The sequence below is a fragment of the Malania oleifera genome, chromosome 1 (genome assembly GCF_029873635.1).
Source record: "Malania oleifera isolate guangnan ecotype guangnan chromosome 1, ASM2987363v1, whole genome shotgun sequence".
Lineage (NCBI taxonomy): Eukaryota > Viridiplantae > Streptophyta > Magnoliopsida > Santalales > Ximeniaceae > Malania > Malania oleifera.
The window spans coordinates 4125432-4146571 of NC_080417.1; the positions used below are offsets into that span (position 1 = coordinate 4125432).

At 36.9% G+C, this 21140-nt stretch overlaps 1 protein-coding gene across 1 annotated transcript; it reads left to right on the plus strand.

Moving 5' to 3' along the window:
* The first annotated feature begins 1071 nt into the window (after positions 1-1071).
* Positions 1072-19876, plus strand: LOC131154444 (glycine-rich domain-containing protein 1-like). The gene is made up of 9 exons (XM_058107232.1): positions 1072-1244; positions 1735-1901; positions 10855-10972; positions 11068-11322; positions 15136-15591; positions 16203-16741; positions 17960-18161; positions 18691-18846; positions 18933-19876. Exons 2-9 carry the CDS (start codon positions 1744-1746, stop codon positions 19500-19502), a joined length of 2454 nt encoding a protein of 817 aa, XP_057963215.1. The 5' UTR covers positions 1072-1244; positions 1735-1743; the 3' UTR covers positions 19503-19876.
* Positions 19877-21140: the final 1264 nt, after the last annotated feature.

Consider the following 21140-nt stretch of genomic DNA (forward strand, 5'->3'; position numbering starts at 1 on the left):
TTAAGAAAATTTTAATATTAATGATGTACAAAATCAAAATTTTGCTCATGAATTTGATATATTTTTTTCTTACTTTCCTCAATAAGCAAATATAAAAATCTGGATTTCTTAATATTTTTTTATTTTCCTTTTTTTAATATTTTTAAAGTTCTGAATAGAGCCTTAAATTTATGTTATCTCGTATAAGGTATTTTTCATTTTAACCTATATAGTGATGATGAGTTTTAACATTATAAGTTATAGTTTTTCTTGACTTTCACTTGATGTGCAATTTAAGAATGGTTATTCGGCTAAGATTTATGTGATTAGATTAAATTCAATAATATTAAACTATAAGGATGGATAATTATCGTGTCCATTGTTTGGATCGTCAATGTCTCATATATAAAAGATAGACAAATCATTTTAAAAGATTAAGGTAACATTTGAGAGCATAGGTTTTGGACTTAAGATTTAAATTTGAATAGACTTAGATAAATTTTAATACAATTTTATGAATCATCTTATCTAAATTTAATACAACTTCAAATTTTAAGTCTTTTTAAATATAAGGTAAATATTTTTATATAGTATTTGAGTAAATACAGTTCAAAATTTAAAGGTGAATTTGTCTGATTTTAGAATAACTTAATATAATTTAATATAATATTTTGTCCGCTCCACACGGGTCGAATCCAAAACCCTAAATTCAAACATGCTTGCAAATGCAGGGCAAATGAAAATAATAATTGACTTAAAAAGAAGGAAAAAAGGTAAGCAATAGGTTTTTTTTTAACCACTATCAATTGATAGAATGTAAATGAAAGGCAGTATTTGAGAGTACAAATTTTAAATTTTAAATTTATATTTAAATAAATTTAAATATTATTTTAAATATTATTTTATATAAATATGATACAATTCTAATTCCGTAGGGTTAATGTATGGCATGAATACATGATACGTAATCTCGGGATTTGATTAATTTCGGAGGTAGGCATAATTTTAAATTTGTCCTTTCGTGAAGGGCACTTTCGTCAACCAAAAATAGGTCGTACATCATTTGATTATTATACTACTGTTCGTATCCGGGTGCGGCCCGGACTTGGTCTAATTTAAGTACTACGAACAGCAGGCAGCGTCGGGGCAGCAGTCAAAGAGAAAGTCACCGACGCCGGAGCATTTTCCCGGCGATCTACGCCACCGTCCGGCCAGCTGACGACCTCAAGGATCACTCTTCGCCGCTAACTCAGCTACGATTTTCAGTAGGTTCCGGTCAATGCTTACTCTCTTTATTCTAAATTTTGGTGCAGTTTCACCTGTTCGTCCTTGCTGTTTATACTTGTTCCTAAATCTTTGTTTGCTAATTCAATTTCTTTATTTTTTCCTTGAAAAGTAATCAGTTCTGTTTCACTCTAGGAATTCATTTTTTTTAAAAAAAAAAATTGGGCGCAGAGTAGTGATAATTACGGTTTTGCGAGGCTGTAAATTTGGGAATGTTACTTGTTTCTTCTAATTCAAGAATTTACGCGTTTATGTTCTCTAGTTATGTTGTTTCTTTTCGTTTTTTTCATTGGTTAATGGAAATTTGATTGGTTATGTAGGTAGTGATAAAAATTGGAGAATGTATTATGAATAAATTCCTAAGTGCTGGATATAGACGGATTGGTTCATGAAATGAATTCCTGTTTTATCAATTTCTAAGATTTAAAATCTTGGTTGTTTTAATAGAAGCTAAAGGGCTGTCTTTTCTAGGTGAAAAAAATGGAAATTGAACAAGAATTAGAGTGGCTTGAGGCGCAGAAGATTGTAATAAGTGAAAATATTGTCTCTGTAGCCAAACAGCAGCTACAATTCCTTGCAGCTGTTGATAGGAACCGCTGTCTCTATGAAGGCCCCGTTCTACAAAGGGCCATCTATAGGTAAACTTTCTAAAGGTTAATTTCTTTACTTGAATTCTATTGCCTTTTTTGATTGTCTTGTTGGTGATCTTTTAAGTTGTTAGATGTGCTTTCGTTTAGTTTTAGTTTTTAGTAATGTTGCACGTGCATTGCACGTGAGAATTTTTTAAACTAGCTCATTGAGGACATGGTTGGCTGTGTATTTTTTCCTATCATTTTTCTTGTATCTTCTTGCTGTTTTAAAAAAAAAAAAATCCAAGAACAATTTTCACTATCTTCTTTAGATATTTTCAATGTAAAATGTTTATTTGAGCATTTGTTGAATCTCATTTAATATTTGAGCAAGCATGTATGAAAACTCTGACAGGCACCTATCCACCCAAATCTTCCTTCCGTATTCCTCGGCCCCTTGCATGCACCCGAGGAAATTCAAACCCTAGCTACTTCCAAATAACTATCCGTATCCTCCCATGTAAAGGATTATTCTCCTCTTTAGTTGTATAACAAAACAAGAGGATTTTTAATTCCTTGATTAATAAGGCAACACACAATAAACAAATGTATAAATGTGCTCATGTGTGCATAAATGTATCATTTTGATCAAACATGTATTACAAAAAGCAATTTGTTATAAAAAAAACATGCATACAACTTCATTTTTTTCTTTTTTCCATTGTGATAACTATTAAACTATGCCCAATTAATGCTCTAGCATACCAATACATATGGTGTAGTATTGTTTTGTATTCATGCATACATTTGGTATGAACGAGCCACCATTAACATACCATTGACCAAATCCAAGCATTGAGTTTGCTTTTACTTCAGCATAATGACATAAGTGGTGTAAATGTATTAACATGGTGGTGAGTTTTTCTTTAGATCAACTTTAAGGGTCATGCAAAACATAACTGTGTATTGAGTTTGTTTTTGCTTATATATATATATATATATATATGTATATATATATATATATGTATATATTTTCGTTGGTAAAAGAGGGCGGCACCTCCAAGTTTTATTAGAAAACCCCTCACTTATGGTGGAGGAATACCGTGGTTCCAATCTTGAGACTTTGGGACAACAAAAGTAAACTCCAAGACCCTAAAACTAACTTAACCAACATAAACCAAACCAAAAAATCAAAGACCAGCAAACGAAAAAAAAAAAAAAAAACTAAGAACTAAACAATTATAAGTGGAAAACAAACAAAACTCCAGAAGATAACACAAAACATCATGAGCGCAAAGAAGGAAAATCCAACAAATCCAATTGAATCATTCCCCTGACTTACCGAGGAAGATCATCCTGACAACTATATGATAGAGAAATACCGATTCACCCTATTTGGCAAAGAAATCTGCACTTTTATTCACCTCCCTGTAAACATGTTCCACTTTGAATTGTATGCCTCTCAATGCTAGCATAAGCTCTTCCCACAATTCCCATAAGTTCCAAACTGAGCACTTCCCAAAATTTATCCACTGAACCAACAAAGCAGAGTCACATGCAATCTTCACTTGATCAAATTCGAGATCTTTGCACAGATTAATCCCTTAAATAATCGCCTTCAATTCAGTCATGTTATTTGTTCCATAATCCAATAATGAGGAAAAAATTGCTTTAAATAAACTTTTTTCATCTCTTATCATGCCTCCACCACCACAATTACTTGGATTACCTCGACAGCTCTCATCCACATTCAACTTAACCTAACCTATCCCAGGTTTACACCATCTGACTACACGAGGAAGACGAACCCCCACATTTTTTACTTGAATATCCAAAGCACGAAGGACTGCAATATCCGTGCAAGAAGCATGTGCACATTTATTTAACTTGTCTAAAATGGATCTCAGCCAATATTTAATATCAAGCCACACAGTTCTCACCGAATCATGAATTGATTCCATCCTGGCTCTACATCAACGAGTCCAGAGTCTCCAAATGATGAGACTAGGTACAAGACCTACTAAAATGCCTAACTATGAGGCCCGTCTTGCACAACTAAACTAGACATTAATTCTGCCTTTTCAAGTACTCATTGCCATACAACTAACACCCAACGCCACTGCTGCTTTTTTCCATACCTCCTGAGCAAAAGATCCGGTGCAAAACACATGGTCTAGAGATTCAATCTTGGCATTTGAACAACAATCACATCGAGAGGCCATCTGAACACCTACTTCTTTAATACGAGTATCAACCGGAAGACAAGCAAACCAAGACTTCCACATACAAATTGACACCCTCTTTGGCATTATAGGATGCCGGATCCATTTTGCAACTGAGAATTCCTCTTTATGCTCCCTTGTAATTTCTCAAACACTTGCCGTGGTGAATTTCCCATCTGTTGAAGGTTCCCAAATTACTGTATTTGGACCCTCCTTGCAAGAAATAGCAGAGTTCATTACTTCCTCAGTCTGATCTTCACCCAACATATCCACTAATAAATCAACATTCCACCCATATCTATCCCAACAATCTCAAGTTCGTAGCTTATGGTTACTGATTTCCTGAACCTTAGCACAAAGGGGACCGGAGGCTAACCAACGATCAAACCAGAAAGAAGCCAACCCTTCTTTAATTCAAACACGGACATGCTCTAAAACTTCAGGAATCACACGAACAATCGATCTCCAAAATCTGGTTCCTTTATCTAGTTTCATTTCTCTCAAGTGGTGTTTCTTATACAAATACTTGGCTTTAAAGAATTAAGTTCACAAATTATCCATAGTTAACAATCTCCACACAAATTTCATATGCAATGATTTTTTTACCTCCTCCAAATCCCTAACACCCAAACCACCCTCACAAATAGGCTTACATATATTAGACCAGGAACATCAATTCCTTTTCCTTTTGTCATTTACTCCACTCCAAAAAAAATTCGATAACATAGAATTTATCTTTGTGAAGATAGTATTAGAAATGTCTAATACCGCCAATTGATGAACTGCCATTGATGATAATACATGCTTAATTAAAATTAGGCTCCCCCCTTGAGATAAAAGCTTAAATTTCCAACCCACTATCTTTTTCCTCAATTTATCAACTAGGGGCTCTAAAATACGGGCCGTAAGACGTCCCGATACCAAAGGAACACCCAAGTATGTAGCAGGGAAACCTCCTTCCGCAAAACCAGTTGTCCTAAACAAAGATCTCTTCCGAGCAAAAGAAATTCTCTTTGACAAAAAAATACTTTACTTTTCTTTATTTATCAATTGACCAGACCAATCCTCATACTTCTTCAGAATCTTAATAAGCATTCGAATGGAACTTCTCTTGCCATTGACAAAAATAAGAATGTCATCTACATAAAGAAGGTGAGATATCAAAGGCGCCCCACGAGGATGATAGTAAGCTCCTATCTTATTCTCCATAAAATTTTTCTTTAGAAGCCGAGAGAAAACTTCCTGTAAAATAATAAATAGATAAGGAGATAGAGGATCTCCTTGGCGAAGCCCTCGAGAAGGTTTAAAGAAATCTTTATAAGTGTCATTCATCATAATGGAGAACCAAGGAGAGGAAACACATTCCGCTACTAAACCACAGAATCTTCGTGAGAAACCAAAGCTTTTCAAAATCAAGTTTAAAAAATCCCAATTGACCCTATCATATGCTTTAGCCATGTCCACTTTGATCATTACATTTCCACCATTACTTCTACCAGGAATAAAAGCTCCCTGTTCCGGAGAAATCAATGCAGACAATAAACCTGTCATCCTTGCAACAATAATTTTTGAAAAAATTTTGTAGATAACACTATAAAGACTAATAGGCCTAAACTTGTCAAAACTCTGAGGATTCTGAACTTTTGGGATTACAACAATGTAAGATGCAGAATAAAATCCAGGAAGAGGAGACCCAGCAAAAAAATCTCTAGCTGCATCGATCACGTCTTTTTTTACAATCTCCTAGCAATCTTGAAAAAAAGCCGAACCAAAACCATCCGGACCTGGGCTACTATTTCTCGGGATAGAAAGAATAGCATCTCTTACCTCCACCTCAGACGATTCACGACAAAGATCAATATTCTCCTCTTCAGAAACCATAGGAGATATTATATCAACGAGATTAGTTGTTTGACTGGGCCCAACACCTGTTAATAAAGTTCGTAAATACATTACTGCACCCTTATGAACAGCCTTCATAGAATCTAACACTTCTCCATTTTGAAGTTTCAATGAATGATCATAGTTTTCTTCCTCCTTTGGTTCACAAATGCATGAAAGAACTTTGTATTGTTATCCCCCGCCTCCAACCATTTCCTTTTGGCTAGCTGAGCATTACAAATCTCCTCCCTCTTTTCCCATGTTTCCAATTCGAGTTTAGTAAGGAAAAAATCTTCCTCCATTTCTGGCGAATACCCTTCCTGAAACTAAGCCTCTAGAGCCTCCATACTGTCCTTGAATTTTTTAATGTTTTGCTGTACATGTCCAAAAACCTGTTTGTTCTAGTTTCGAATTGCAACTTTCGTATGTTTCAATTTACCAGCAAGTCTAACTAAACCAAAACCACGAGACTCCTCCCTCCAGGCTTCTTCCACGCAAGACTTAAAAAACTGGTGCGTGCTCTACATATTCTGATACCTGAAGAGAGAAGGACCATACCGATGCAGATTTCTATGAAATCAAATAACCAATGGCTTATGGTCTGAAGTCCTCCTCTTTCCATGCTCAAAATAAATATTTGGCAAAACTTGGAGAAGATTCGAATTATAGAGCACCCTATGCAGTTTTGCCCAATTCCGAGAATTACCACTGTGACCATTACACCAAGACATGTTGTTGCCAGTACCAACCAAATCCATAAGACCACAGTTGTCCAACCAAGTACTAAATTCCTCCATAGCCGATAACGGCCTCATATGACCACCAATACGTTCTGAATCTAAACTGATGATATTAAAATCTCCCGCCACTAACCAAGGGAAATCATCCCTTTTTACAAACTCCAAATCATTCCAAAGTTTCCGGCGATCTGTTTGACGACATTTAGCATAAACATATGAAGCCAAGAAAATTTGGTCCACAGAACTAAAAATACCCGAAATAACTTGATAAGACATATGTTGTAACTCAAAGTGCACTTCTTCTTCCCAAAACATCCAAATTTTACCCCCCACTGAAGCATTCGCACAAAATTTCGGAAAATTTAGAAAGTCAGCCCATTGCGACATCAGACTTTCATCAAAAAAAGACTCTGAAAGAACCAAAATAGAAGGTGAAAAATTCCTCATTAACTTATGTAAACGATTTTTCGACGTGCCTAAATCCCGCACGTTCCACACTAGAATTGTATTAATCATAAATCAAGTTTCTTTGGACGGGTAATAACCCGTTGAGACTTCTTCTCACTTTGCCCATTAATATCCTTCAACTTAACAATCGGAACATGTAAATCATCATCCGAACAAAAACCTTTTTCCAATGGGAGTTTCTCTAAAGTATTTGTCTCCACCTCCCTATCCGATTCACAATTATGTGGGACACACCTGGCCATGAAGGTACACTTTTGTTCCAAAATTTCTGTAACCATATTACTAGACGTCATTAACTGATCACGCACTACTATACCATCTTCCACTATCAGAATATCAGTGTCAGGAGCACCTAAGACTGGTTCAACACTCTCCTCCCTCTGCACAATCTCATACTGATTTGTATTCCGCTGCAAAGTCTCCACTTCAGGCCTTGGATCTTCAGGAACAAACTCCCCCTCTTCCATCTCATGTTGCGGAACTATCTCAACCACTGGCAAAATTTGTGATGTCGTTGCACCCTCTTGAGCCTGAGCTCGCTCTACAGGTTCTTCAACAATGCATGGATTTATCAATTCTCTCTGAACTTCCTTCCCTTTATCCAATTTCTTCACACGCCAAACTTCTTGTCGATTTTCTTGTCTACCATATTCCGTATCCTTACTTCTATCCCCAATTTTCTATTTCCTTTCACCCCCTCGGCATACCACCTTTGAATGCCCCTATCTATGACATTTCTCACAATAAAATCCTTACTTTTCGTACCTCACTTCCTGCCAAATTTTCTGATTTGCGGAAACAACAATCGGGAAAGCATCCACCTGATCTGCCAATAAATCCACCTCCACGCACATTCTCACACTCGTAGCCCTAGTTCGATTAAGCGTAGCATTGTCAATTCCCAGGTATCGACCAAACCTCGTGGCTAGAATTTGTAAGCAATCAGGTTTGTACATGTGCATCGGAAGACCAGGGAGAAATAACCATTGAGGGGCCAAGGATGATTCCTGCTTCAGGTTGAAATCCTTTGTCCATCGAAAAAGACGAAACAGAAGTCCAGCCAAAATCCTTCCTTCACGAGACCATCCATGAAGAAAATCTCGTTCATTCTTCATTTGAACCAGTACGTGAAAATCATCCATGAAACTAACAGAAGGGATCTCCAAAAGGCCCCACGACTTTATGATATTCAAACGGATAACGTCAATGGATGGTCTAGATCGCAAAAATTTCAAAACCAACACAAACTGAAAATCTTCCGCCACTTTGTTCATCTCAGCCTCCGAGAATATAAAACCAATATCTCCATCAACATCAACTGGATATCTCATGGCTAGTTTGAAAGAGGAAGACGACGGGTTAACAGCATTAGCGTTAGAACGTGATACTACATGGAAATACGACAAAGGTCTTGAACCACCTTTCGAAAGAGGCCCCACTAGTGGAGGATCCCCCAGAGGGCCGGTAGGCTCGGCCATCAACTCCTACACAGTAGGCGTCTTACTTCAACGAGAATTGAAGAGAGACATACTTGAGTTAGAATGATTCAGACTACAGCAGAAGAAAGCTTGCCGAAATTCAAAGTCCTGGAAAACCAGCAGGCGGCGAAGTGGGCGTAGTTGCAGCTGATGACTCTTCTCTCTGGCGAAACTCTCACAGCAGGAGGAGGCTGGGGATTTCTCCTTTGCAAATCCTAGAAACGGCGCCGTCTGACTCTCTTCTACGAAACCCCGAACAGCACCTAGTCGCCGTCGTCACGGCCTTCAGTATTTGTGTATGTGCAGGGTCGCAGAGAGCAAGATCCGAAGATCGGTGACCACAGCTGGCACAGTTGAGGGCAGCAGCGCGGCTTGTGTGGTGTTGAGCGGCAGCAGCGTGGCCAGTGGTGGTCGTGTGCACGGCGTCTCGCGCAGGAGTGCAGTGGGGCGGTGAACACGATTACGCATGAGAGAGAAAGTATGAGGTTGGTTGTGGTGCAGCGCTAGAGAGTTGGTCGTGAATCGTGAGGGAGAGTCGGGGGCGGGGGGCGCTATCGCGACGGCACTAGGGCTCAATTAGGGCCGGGGGCGGGGGGCGCTGTCGCGATGGCACTAGGGCTCAATTAGGGCCAGGGGCGGGGGGACCATCCTTTTTGCTTCTATATAATGACACAATTAGAAACAAAATGTAAATGTATAAAAATGGAAGTGGTTATTACTATCTTAGATCAATTGTGAGGTTCATGCCAAACATAATTTTCGCTCAATGCCTGAGGCATCCCATCGGAAATTAGCTAGAGGAGGAAATGAAGTTGTCTATTAAATATATACATCAATTATTAACTTTATGGCAGCACAAAAAAAATGGTGGTATAATTTGCTTCTTGCTTGTTTCACATGGTTCTGTGTTTATTCAGTTTATACATTTACATTATAACTTAATTCAGGGATGATTACATTTTATTCATTCTTGGGTGTGTTGTGTTATTCAGACTGTAGAAACACTAGCCGGTCCAGGGGCAGATGCAAGGGGGGCTGGAGGGAGCAGTAGCCCCCCAAGCTCCCATTTTTATTTTTTTTTTAACCTTTAACCTCTACCCTTTACCCTACTGCTGTATCTGCCCTCCCACCCCCAGTTTTAATTTTATCTACCATGCAGCTAGAACCCTCCCTATTAGTTCTTCATTGGGTGGGGCTTAAACTATATGGAATTTTATGGTTTCTAAGTCTATTGGTCCGGCTTACAGATATGGTCTCCATCAGATTGGGAGTGTGGAACCATCATTTTTTTATTTTTAAGAACTTCTGCCAATAGAAGGCATCCAAGTTTATTTTTGAAGATTAAAAATTCTAAAATTATAAAAAAAATTGAAAATTGGTTTTGGAGGTTAGAGGGACCACATTGATCTCAAATAGAAGATATAGCATAGAAATATCAAATATGGTTAGGTATATGTATCCTAGATTAGGTTTGGTTTGGGGAATTATTATTCCTTGGAGTAAGATGAAATGCAATGAGAAATTTAGAAGTAAAGATATATTACTTATTATTTCATCCAACATGTAATAAGAAAGGAATTAATCGACATTAGCATGGTAAAATTTGGGAATGATTATTTTCTGTCTATTCCTTACTGTGGATTCATAAAACGTTTCATTTTATTGTTTGTTTTATAGTAATAATATAATTTTTGGTCTAACTAATTATAACTAATTTATTCTTAAGAATAGACATTCCTTAAACAAAGCATGACCATAATGATCTTAAATTCTCAATAACCTACTAAACAAACAATATTTAGCATTCTAATTTATTTTTTGGCTATGCATTTTTATACATGCCCTGCTCACTACTTATGGTGATATATATTTTCTCTTTTTTATAGTTAGTATGCATTTACTCACAGTTCTAATTAATAAAACATATTTTTTTTAATTCTTATATGTTAATAGGTTAGATAATTTAGCTAAAATTGATGAAAGATAAAGTGATTACAAATATATTCACACATTCTTAATTATTTTTTAATATACTTTGCCCACCCCCCCCCCCCCCCCCCCCCCCAAAAAAAAAATCACGATTTCTAGATCCACCACTGAGCCAGACAGTTCGGTTACAACTGCATCTCTATGTTTCTAGGATGATGGATTACGCTGGTGATCTGTCTGTATTTATTTTAATCTATCTTTGAATCCACAGCCCTGACTACTAAATTTTTTCATTGTCTTTCAGGTATAATGCTTGTTGGCTTCCTTTGCTTGCCAAACATTCTGAGTCCCAGATTTCTGAAGGACCTTTGGTTGTTCCTCTTGACTGTGAATGGGTTTGGCACTGTCATCGACTTAATCCTGTAGGCCGCTGGACTAAAATATAGTTTATTTCACCCTTTTTGGTTGCTAGATTGGACTAAGATTAAGCTGTATGTATTTGTTTTAATAAATTCAGGTGCAATACAAATCTGACACTGAGAAATTATATGGAAGGGTACTTGACAACTATAATGTTGTGTCTTCCATACAAGGGATTTCAAAAGAGGAGACTGAAGAAATTTGGAATGGATTGTATCCAGAAGAGCCTTATCACTTAGACCTTACTACACCATTTTTGGAGGATGTCTCTGAAAAATTTTCTGCTGCTGAAAAATTCATCAAGTATGACCTGGCTACAGCTGTTAAAAGGCAGAGGCCTTTTTTCTATCAGGTAAATCTTACCACTCATGGTGACTAGTTTCCGAGGCAGTCCTTTGTCAAACTTTTTTGAGTTCTGTGGCTTATTGCATTAGTATTCACCCATATAATGTTGGTATAACCAAGGAATAATCAATTTTGAAACCTAAATGCTGAGAAAAAAAATTGAAATTTTAATTAATTGGAGGAGCAAGGCCATGTTCATGGGTAGTGTGAGTTGATCAATTCTTCTATAACCAAACTCATAACATAAAGTTGAAGTAGAAATCACCTTGCAATGGTAATGCCACTCAGTACCTCACCTTTTAGGTCAATTAAATTAGTTAAGGAATTACTTTTTTTTTTTTTTTCAGAATTTAACTTCTAGTTAGGTGAAATATATGAATGTAATTGGGCAAAGATGCTTCAGCTTTCCTTCTACTGGATGATGTGCATGATGGCTACAAAACCTAGATAAGGACTAGATAATCTGACTTGAATTCAAATTTTTTATTCATTCATTACCTCTTCTTATTTGGATTTTGCTTTAGTGACTAATGAATTCACTAGGAATATCCAAAATGAAGTCCTATGGTGTGTGCTGTTTGCAGGTGATATGTTTTGATTAATGAGAGTGGGAATGGTGTAGAATCTGAGTTAGAGCTATGGAGAAATAGCTTTAGAGTCTAAAGGTTTTAGGATAAGAAGAAAAAAGACAGAATGTATGAAATGTAATTTCAGCTAGGTAAGGAGGGATACGGAAGATAAGATTAAACTTGATAATCAAAAAATCAACAGTACTAGTAGATTTCAATATCTTGGATTATCCAAGTGGAGGGAGAAATTGAGGATGGAGTATATTTAGTTAAAGCAGGTTGGGTAAATTGGAGGAGTGCTTAGGGTGTGTTGTGAATCGTAGAATACCTTTAAAATTAAATGGAAAGTTCTATAGGACTGCTATAAGATCAGTCATGTTGTATGGATCAGAATGTTGTACAACTAAGAAACAATATATTCAAAAAGTAAAAGTGGCCAAAATGCGCATGCAAAGGTGGATGAACATATTTGCAATAAGCTAAGCATAGTACTGGTGGAAGATAAGTTAAGGGAGGAGCAGCTTAGATGATTTAGGCATTTAAAACGCAGGCCAAGTAGTGCTCCAGTGAGGAGCAATCTAGTTATTGTTAATGGTACTAGAAGAGTAAGGTAGACCTAAAATAACTTGGAATGAGGTAGTGAGAAAGGATTTAACAGCCCTTAAGTTAGTAGAAGAAAATGCCCTTGATCGAGTGAATTGGCAAACAAGGATTCATATAGCGGAACCTACTTAGTAGGACTTAAGGCTTTTTACTGTTGTTGTTGTTCTTGTTAATTGGATCTTGTTAACTAATTAAGTCATCTGGACCGTAAACTCTCTCTCTCTCTCTTTCACACACACACACACACACACACACATGTGACATGCACACTAGCTGTGAGCACAGTATGCATGAGCCCAACAACCCTAAAGTTAAGGTTGTTAATAGAGAGTTGGAAGTAGTTTTTTGAGAAATGTAAAAAATTTACTATTTATCAATTAATTGGTAAATTGATTTTAATTTTAAATTTGTTGAAGGACATTTTAGAAAGGAGGAGAAGAAATGCAGTTGAAAATTGCCCCTTGTTTCCTTAATTAACAGTATAGATATATCTTGGCAAATACAGTTTGGTGTAATTGGAAGACTTTTCCATGTTAATGCAAACTGCAAACTGAAATACTAAAGCTTAGAAGTTCTAAAAGAAGATATGTGTAGTGTGTTTGTGGTGTGAAAGTTGGGTGAAGCTCCAGCTTCTATATATATTGGCAAATCAGTTAGGCATGATGGAAGACTGTTCCATTTTAGTGCAAACAACTCAAATAAACAAATTGTACTAAGTTCTAAAATTAGTTTTCATTTGCCCCCATGGGGTGTCTCTGTTGGTAAAGGTTCGGGGTCAAGATTTTGGACATCAGGGGCTTGAGTCGGCTGCCGCTAAGTTAATACTCATGCTTTACTAAGGAGGTAGTCATGGGCTAGTGACATTCTTCTCTGGTTTTGTGATGCCATGCCTGGTTGGGTTACAAATGGACCTCTGCAAGGTAAGAGTTCCAGGTTATACAAAAAAGAAAAAAAGATGTGTAGTGTGTGTTCAGACTCTGGGTAATAGTCAAAGTAGTTGAAGTTTAAATTGTTTTTGAATTTGACCTAGAATTCAGGGAAAAAAAAATCACACAATTCTAAGTTTGACTATTTTGTCTGCCTGCCCATGAGCCATGACCCATGATAAAATGGGATCCAAATTTGACGAGCTTATAGAATATGAAACAAATTTTGAGTTCAGCACTGTGATCCTTTTCTAAGGTCTCATTAATATTTGCACATATAAATTGGGTTGCCTCATTTGCTCGTAATAGCAATCTTCTATAAATACATACATATATGTAGATGCAGAGAGTCATTTCCATCACATATTTACATGCTTTTCTTTGTTGTGCAAAAAAAGGTAGGAGGCGAGCAATTTAGGGCAACTCCCCCTAGGCGTGACTATAGGGTTCTACACGTTGGAGAACCAATGGCAAGTGGGGCCTAAATAGACAAGCTTGTAGTGGGCCATGGGCTGTAGGAGTTTGCTTCAAATATTGCGCAAGTGAGGAAGTGTGAATTAGTTACTATGAGAAGCAGTAGAAGGGATAGGGGTAGACCTAAAATAACTTGAAATGAGATAGTAAGGATTTAATAGTCCTGAATTTGTTGAAGGAAATTGTCCATGATTGCATAAATTAGTGGAAAAGGATTCATGTAACCGACCTCACCTAGTGAGACTTAAGGCTTGGTTTGTTATTGTTGTTTGTAGTTGTATTTCTCTAGGTGACTCATAGCCTAACCCCAACCTCTCCAATAGCAAATTGAATAGAATTAGATACTTGGGAGTTGAGTTTAGATGTCCTGAGCTAAAATTCTGTCACGCCACCACTCCTTTGGCATGCAGACTCCTGAGCTTGCATACTCTAAGCCACATGGAAGTATGCTGTTACTGTTAATCAGCTCCTTGGTGACCTGTGGACTACAGGCTGCCTGTCTAATAAATTTACTCCAGTATTCATTGAAATTCATGTCTTCATCTAACCCAAGAAGGCAAGAATAGTTCCAAGGAAATCAAAAGCTAAATATAAGATGTTAACTCAGTTATAGTCAAGTATATGTATATTGTTTCTGCCATTTTTTGTCCTCCATAACTCTTTCAATGTTGGGGAAGATTTTACCCCTTTTGCAACATCTCCATGGTTAATTTCTGTAAATGTCCTCTATCAAGAATATTCTGAGCAGCCCTTTCTGATCTTTGCAGCCATATCTTTAAGACATCAGTCTTGATTCTTCAGTGACAGACACATTGTCGTACTAAATTTAAATTCATATTGTGACTTGGATTTTGAGCAATTATTTTTCCTGGAGCTTTGCATTTATTATGAACAATCAATTCCTAATGTGAAATATAGACTTAAAGTTGACAGCCTGCCGTGATTACTTATTATTGAAGCTCATCGTGGACTTTGTTAAACTGGTTGCTGGTTTTCTTAGATGTATGTTTCAGTTGCCAATGATTTTGGAGAGGTGCCTTTTTCAGGATGAAGATCCACTGCTGCTGCTTTCATACTAATAAGCATAGTACCATACTCCCAATATCCATAAAGCCCTAAATTTTAGTTAATAATTTTCTTTTCCAAGAAGTCTGTCCTTGAATGAGAACACAAACTACAAGTAATTACAATTGTTTCATGTGGATTTTTATTTTTTTTCCTTCTTTGGATTTGTTTCTTATATTACAGGTATCCAGGCCCCATATGAACAATGATCTCTTTCTTGAAGGAGCTGCTGCCAGATATAAGGGTTTTTTGCATCTAATCAAGAGAAACAGGGAGAATTCCTTAAAATGCTTCTGTGTTCCAACCTATGACATTGACCTCATCTGGCATTCACACCAGCTGAATCCGGTTTCTTACTGTAAAGATTTAACAAAAGTACTCGGCAAGGTATTAGAACATGATGACACAGATTCAGATAGAACGAAGGGTAAAAAGCTGGATGTTGGGTTTTCAGAAACTACCAAGCAGTGGGAGGAGACATTTGGTTCAAGGTACTGGAGGGCAGGGGCAATGTATAGAGGAAGTGCCCCATCTCCTCTACCAATTTGTCCTTGCCCATCTGATTTTTTGAGTAAAAAGGTAGTTGCATCGAATGGGTGCAAGAAAATAATTCAGCTTCCTGAGGTGAAGTTTGTGGAGGTATTCCTCAGATGCTTCTCGTCCCCTTCTTCAAACTACATTGTTCCTTTTATTATCTGTCACTTGCATGCTCTTGATTTTTATTTTTTAATAAATATTTTGTTTTGTTGGCATTCCAGTCTAAGCTGGAATAGAATGCTGGGGAGAAGACAGACACTGATGTCCTTGGTGCTAAAACCTAGTCTGTGGCTACTTGGTGTTGAATTTGGGGATTATATTATTCAGTTCAAGGTTTCAAAGTTTTGTTTATCGAGGCAATGACATCGTCGTCCTCTTTTTGTGAAGTGACTTTTGTCCAAAACTAACTTGACTTCTGTAAGAGGTCATTCTATGGAGCACAATCATACATAATTCATAGAAAAACATTAAGAGCAAGAAATTGTAATTTTAAAGTGGTTAATCACAATAATAGCATTTTGATTTAACTGGCAAGCTAGATTTTTTGTAGAGTTATTCAGTTTGAAAGGATATAGTGTCCGTCGCGGCTGTGGCTTCTGGTCTAATGTAATTTTCATGAATTATTAAATGGGAATACTAGCTAACTGAACAAATATCAGTGAAATAACTTCATGTTCTTTAAGTTTATATTTTTTTCTTGAACATTTTATCAGGTTCTTTTGGAGATTGTGGGAGTCAAAAACTTACCAGAGGGGCACAAAGGAAGCCTCTTTGTCTCCTTCAGAAAAAAAAAACCTGACATATTCTTCAATGCTACGCGGAGACTGACTATTTTGTCCGAGTCTGGGGAGAAACAGGTTGCTTCTTTCCAGTGTGAACCCACTGGAGAACTGCTTTTTGAGCTCATGTCACACGCACCTTCCAACTTATCAATATCAAGGCCATCCAAAGCAATGGGTTGCACTTCAGTCTCTCTGCAGGACCTCTTGGCCCCAGATTCTAAACTCTACCTGGAAAACTGGGTGGCATTGGTACCCAGTTCTGGCAAAGTGAGCCCCAATCCAATCTGCCTGAGGATTGCTGTCTCAATCACTGTTCCTGCCCCAGCACCACATGATCTCCGCATGGTTCGCTCTCGGCCCTTCTCAAAGAGTTCTTGTTTTTTCCCTCTACTTGGAAGGGTTCAAGATGCTAAGAGCTGGACGCATGTGATTGATGATGCTGGCAGCGAGGTCATCAGCCTCCAAATGAGGTATTCAGTATTCTTATGCCCCCATTTTTCCCTAGCAATTAGAGCCAATTAAACTGCCTTTACTTTCTTTGCATATGGGCCAGGGTCATTCTGATCAGCTGATATTTGCTAATTTTTTTAAATAATAAAGGAAGATATATTGAGAGAGAGAGAGAGAGAGAGAGAGAGAGAGATTACATCCTTAATGAGGACTGAAAAACCTCAAAAAAATTAAAGAAATAAAAATAAAAATAGCAAATTAACGATAATTAACCAAGAAATCCCCTCTTTAAACCCATTTCACTTACATTCGCCAAACACTACAAATTTTCTAGTTCCCTTTGACCCTTCTTAACCTTAGCTTTTTCACCATCTAGTCGAATTTCATTTCCTCCAGAATCATACATCCCTAGACCCAATTTATCCATCAAATGCTGAGCTTCTATATGTCCTTTCCAGAGATCTCCTCAACAGGGGTGGGCAAAATACCATCCTTACACATTTGCTTTTTATCCATACCATCATCTCCAATAATCATAATCCCCGCCAATCCTCCCATTTGAGGTGGCATGCATCTGTATGAGAATGTATTTACAAAGCAATCACTGGTGGAATGGACTATTAACAATGTAATATTTCAGGTTGTTGAATGTTGAGGGTGAGGTTGCCACAAGTTCATTTATAATTCATAGTTCTGTATGTTTCTACATTTTAAAATTGACAATTGACAGGTTACAATTACATCTGTTGCATAGTTAGTCAAACCTAAAAACGGGTTTTGCAATATGTAATTGTTCCATGGGGATGCAGAATTTCTAGATGGATCCTTGACAAGAATGTTCATGTTTATACTGGCATGGTACTGCTGGACTACTGGACTACAATTGTTTTCTGAAAACAGTTTATATTTACTGGTTACGTGTAAAAGTTTTCAAACATATATAAAACAGTAACACATGAAGGTTATGTGGCACCATCTAGGAGCTGCAGTTGGAAAAGAAATCAAGTTGCGAGTATTTTTTGAGAGACTGGTTCTTTCTTATTCACATGAATTGAAGCATCTGTGTGAATTATAATCTGTATTTCCCACAATTATTAAGTAGACTTATTTTTTTAGCTTCATATTTACTGGTTGAATTGGTATTTTCTAGTCAGGGTTATGTTGATATTCCTACTTGTTATTCCCCAACAATATTTTCTAAACTATATAAATTTGTTGTGTGCATTTATGTGCTTTAGGGATTCAAAAAAGGCAAAGGACAAAAGAGGAAATGAGTCCATGTTAAGCAAAGAGGTTGTTGGCCTTACCAAATTTGGTGAACCTTGCACTCTTGCAGAGTTTGTGGGGAATGGATGGTCATTGTTGGATTCTCTATGGTCACTGCAGCTTCAACCTAATTCCAGTGATATCCATATTTTTGAGCTGACAGGAAGTAGGACGGTAAGCATCTGTTTTCTTTTTTTAGAATATGTTTTCTCATTATTTTACGGTTTAAGGGCTGCAGTTTTCAAAAATGTAATTATATCATAGCATGCTATTCCAAAGGGCCAGATCATCTCAAAAAACTGTTTCTAGATTGTAGATTATTCATGCACTATTTAATCACTATACTGAAGTGAAGGGCTTGCTCAATCGGTAGTGAGCAGCCCTTACCATGGGTAAGGTCATGTGTTCTAACTTCATCCTCTCTCCATCCAATGCAACCAAAGATAAAAATAAAAATAAAAACTAAAACTAATTGCTATGGTATTACAGCTTCTACCAAATGTCTTAAGAAAATCTTTTGCACTGAGTGATAAAAGTAGCATAACTTGAATTAGAAAATAGATTTCATGGGTGCAGTGTTCATCACAATTGCTGCCTTTGGATGTTAAGGTTGGATAGATGTTACAGTGGATAGGTATCCAACTTCTATTTTTCATTCAAGCTAGCTGAATATTTTTATCTGCTAAACTTTTCTTCTTAGCAGGTGAAAATTTTCCCTGGCAGAAAGCTGGAATATGAACACACACATTATGAAAAGCGGAGACATGAACTTGACTTCTTTACTGCAGTTGAATTCACAGCTGAAGATCCACATGGCAAAGCAGTGGCATTGCTTGATTTGAAATTTGGTTTTCTTAAGGTATTTTCCTTCTCCTTACCTAGTTCACAATGAAAAATTCCTTATTATTTGCTGCTCATTTTTTCCCTCATTTCTAAAATGAATAGGTAAAGGAAGAATGGTTTGTGCTGCCTGGGATCACCCTGGCCTTTATACTTTCCAATGTTCTGAGCAAGGAGGGATATAATGGCTTTGTTGGTGGAGAAATCATGAAGGGAACCGAAAATTCAGATGGCAAAGTTAATGTATGCTGCGAGGAAAACCACAAAGCTAGCCAGACTGGTATCGTAGCAAGGGAAGTGGAGTTGAAGACCAAGGCAACTGAAGGAAGCACAGTAATGCCAGAGGGATGCAGTTCACGCAGTGGTGTCTGTGAAGGAGCATGTGGCAACAAGTATGCAAATGCAGTGCTGGAGAGCGGCGGCTGTGGTGGCTGTGGGAGCGGTTGTGGTGCAGGCTGTGGTGGAGGGTGCGGAAACATGGCTAAGAGTGCTGGCTGTGGAGGTTGTGGAGGCAGTGGATGCGGAGATACAATCGAAACTAGCGGCTGTGGTGGTTGTGGCGGCAGTGGCTGTGGTGACGGGACATCAGCAAACGGAAGCCATGCAGGTAACCCCTGTGCTGATGAACGCCCGGTGTTGGTTCCGGTTCATGCAAATGAGGCACTAGTTGCCTGATTTTACATTATGTAATGCCAGCATAAACCCCACCAAGGTTTAATTTCATATCGCTTGTTAGGTTCCTTTGTGTAGCGTTTATTTCCCACAAGGATGCACAAAGTTGTGGGTGTTATCTTTGTATGGGCTGAAGGGTCATGCTTGGGTTTTCTGTTAACAGTTTTCTATGTTGCAATGGTTAATGGGCGGTGTGGGCGTCTGCTTCATCCAGTCCACGGCTTGAATAATTGTTCAATGCTCAATCTGTACGCCAATAAAGCCCTCTTCATTAATCTGATGGTGTTTATGTATGGATGTATGCATTTATGATCAGTGAAATAAATTGACTTTTGCTGGCATTATTGAACAGTGAAATAAATTGACTTTTGCTGGCATTATTTTCTGTTCATCCGATTCTTTTTTTTTTTTTCCTTCTGGTTTTGGGTTTGGTTTGATTTTGCTTTGTTAGGTTTGCTTGGGGATGAAATGGTTTATGTATGAGCATATAGTAGTTGATGAAAAAGATTGCCCTGTTCTTAGTGAATTCTATTATTGTTTTATATTGATCATATATCTTAGAATGAAACAATTTCTTTTTATGAAATATTATATTTTTAGATGGATGGCAATTTCATTTGTCTTATTTTTTTGGAGAATTAAACTTATGTACAAGCAATATGCAAAATCAGAAGTTAACAAAGACACTGTTGATAGTAAAATGTAAGAAATTAGAATAATGATGTTATAATTCACAATGAACCAGAAGTGTTGTGTGAAAATTAATGGTCCCGCTGACTCATCCACACAACAAATGAATGACTTTCCTTGCATATCCTTCTTTCAGGCAATGAGAACCTTCCACCCTGTGAATAACAACTGTTGTGGCCACCAAATGCCAAATCTTTCAATTCAGTTCCAAACACTTAGGTTTGAATATCTTATAGTTTTACTAAGATCACTACCGAAGAGATATTGGATTTAAATTTATCAGAAATATAATATAAAACTATATTAAATTTGACCTAAATCGATACAAATCTAAATTTAAAACTTAAAATTCATGTTCTCATATATGATCTAAATTTTTTCTCTATAAACATATAAAATATTGAAAGAAAATTATATAAATATGAGGTAATTTATAGTTCTATTACAGTCACAAAATCCTCTTATGCTGCATTTGAGAGCTTATATTTCGGAGCTTACAGTTAGATTTTGATAGATTTGAACAAATTTAAATATAATTTTATATTACATTTTATTTAAATTGAATACAACTCTAAATTCAAGATCTCTCCAAATATAAATACATAAAAAACTGACTCTATTAACAAGAAGTGACGAAAAGCAAGACACCCATAAACTAATTAAATTCAAATAGTAATGATTAGATTAATATCCATATTAGTTTCAAAGTTTAATTAAACCTTACTCACCTTCAAGTCTATCATCATCATGCTAGAATAGGCTATAAGTGACCCTTTAATTTTTCACTTTTCTATTAGCAACATTTTTTTTTTGTTGCTTCTCTTCATTCATTCACTGTTAATAACAACACTATCATTAATTAGTATATGCAGGCTTGACATATTTGTCATTGAAGAAGGAGAAAAAATTAAGTACTTCAAAAGGACCAACCTCTCCACTTTATGAGATAAT

Bases quoted from the DNA above. Each gene is read 5' to 3' on its own strand.
- LOC131154444 (XM_058107232.1), top strand. From the start codon at position 1,744: ATGGAAATTGAACAAGAATTAGAGTGGCTTGAGGCGCAGAAGATTGTA. The intron at 16,742-17,959 runs GTATTCAGTATT...TATGTGCTTTAG, and splicing joins GTCATCAGCCTCCAAATGAG to GGATTCAAAAAAGGCAAAGG. The intron at 18,162-18,690 runs GTAAGCATCTGT...TCTTCTTAGCAG, and splicing joins AGCTGACAGGAAGTAGGACG to GTGAAAATTTTCCCTGGCAG.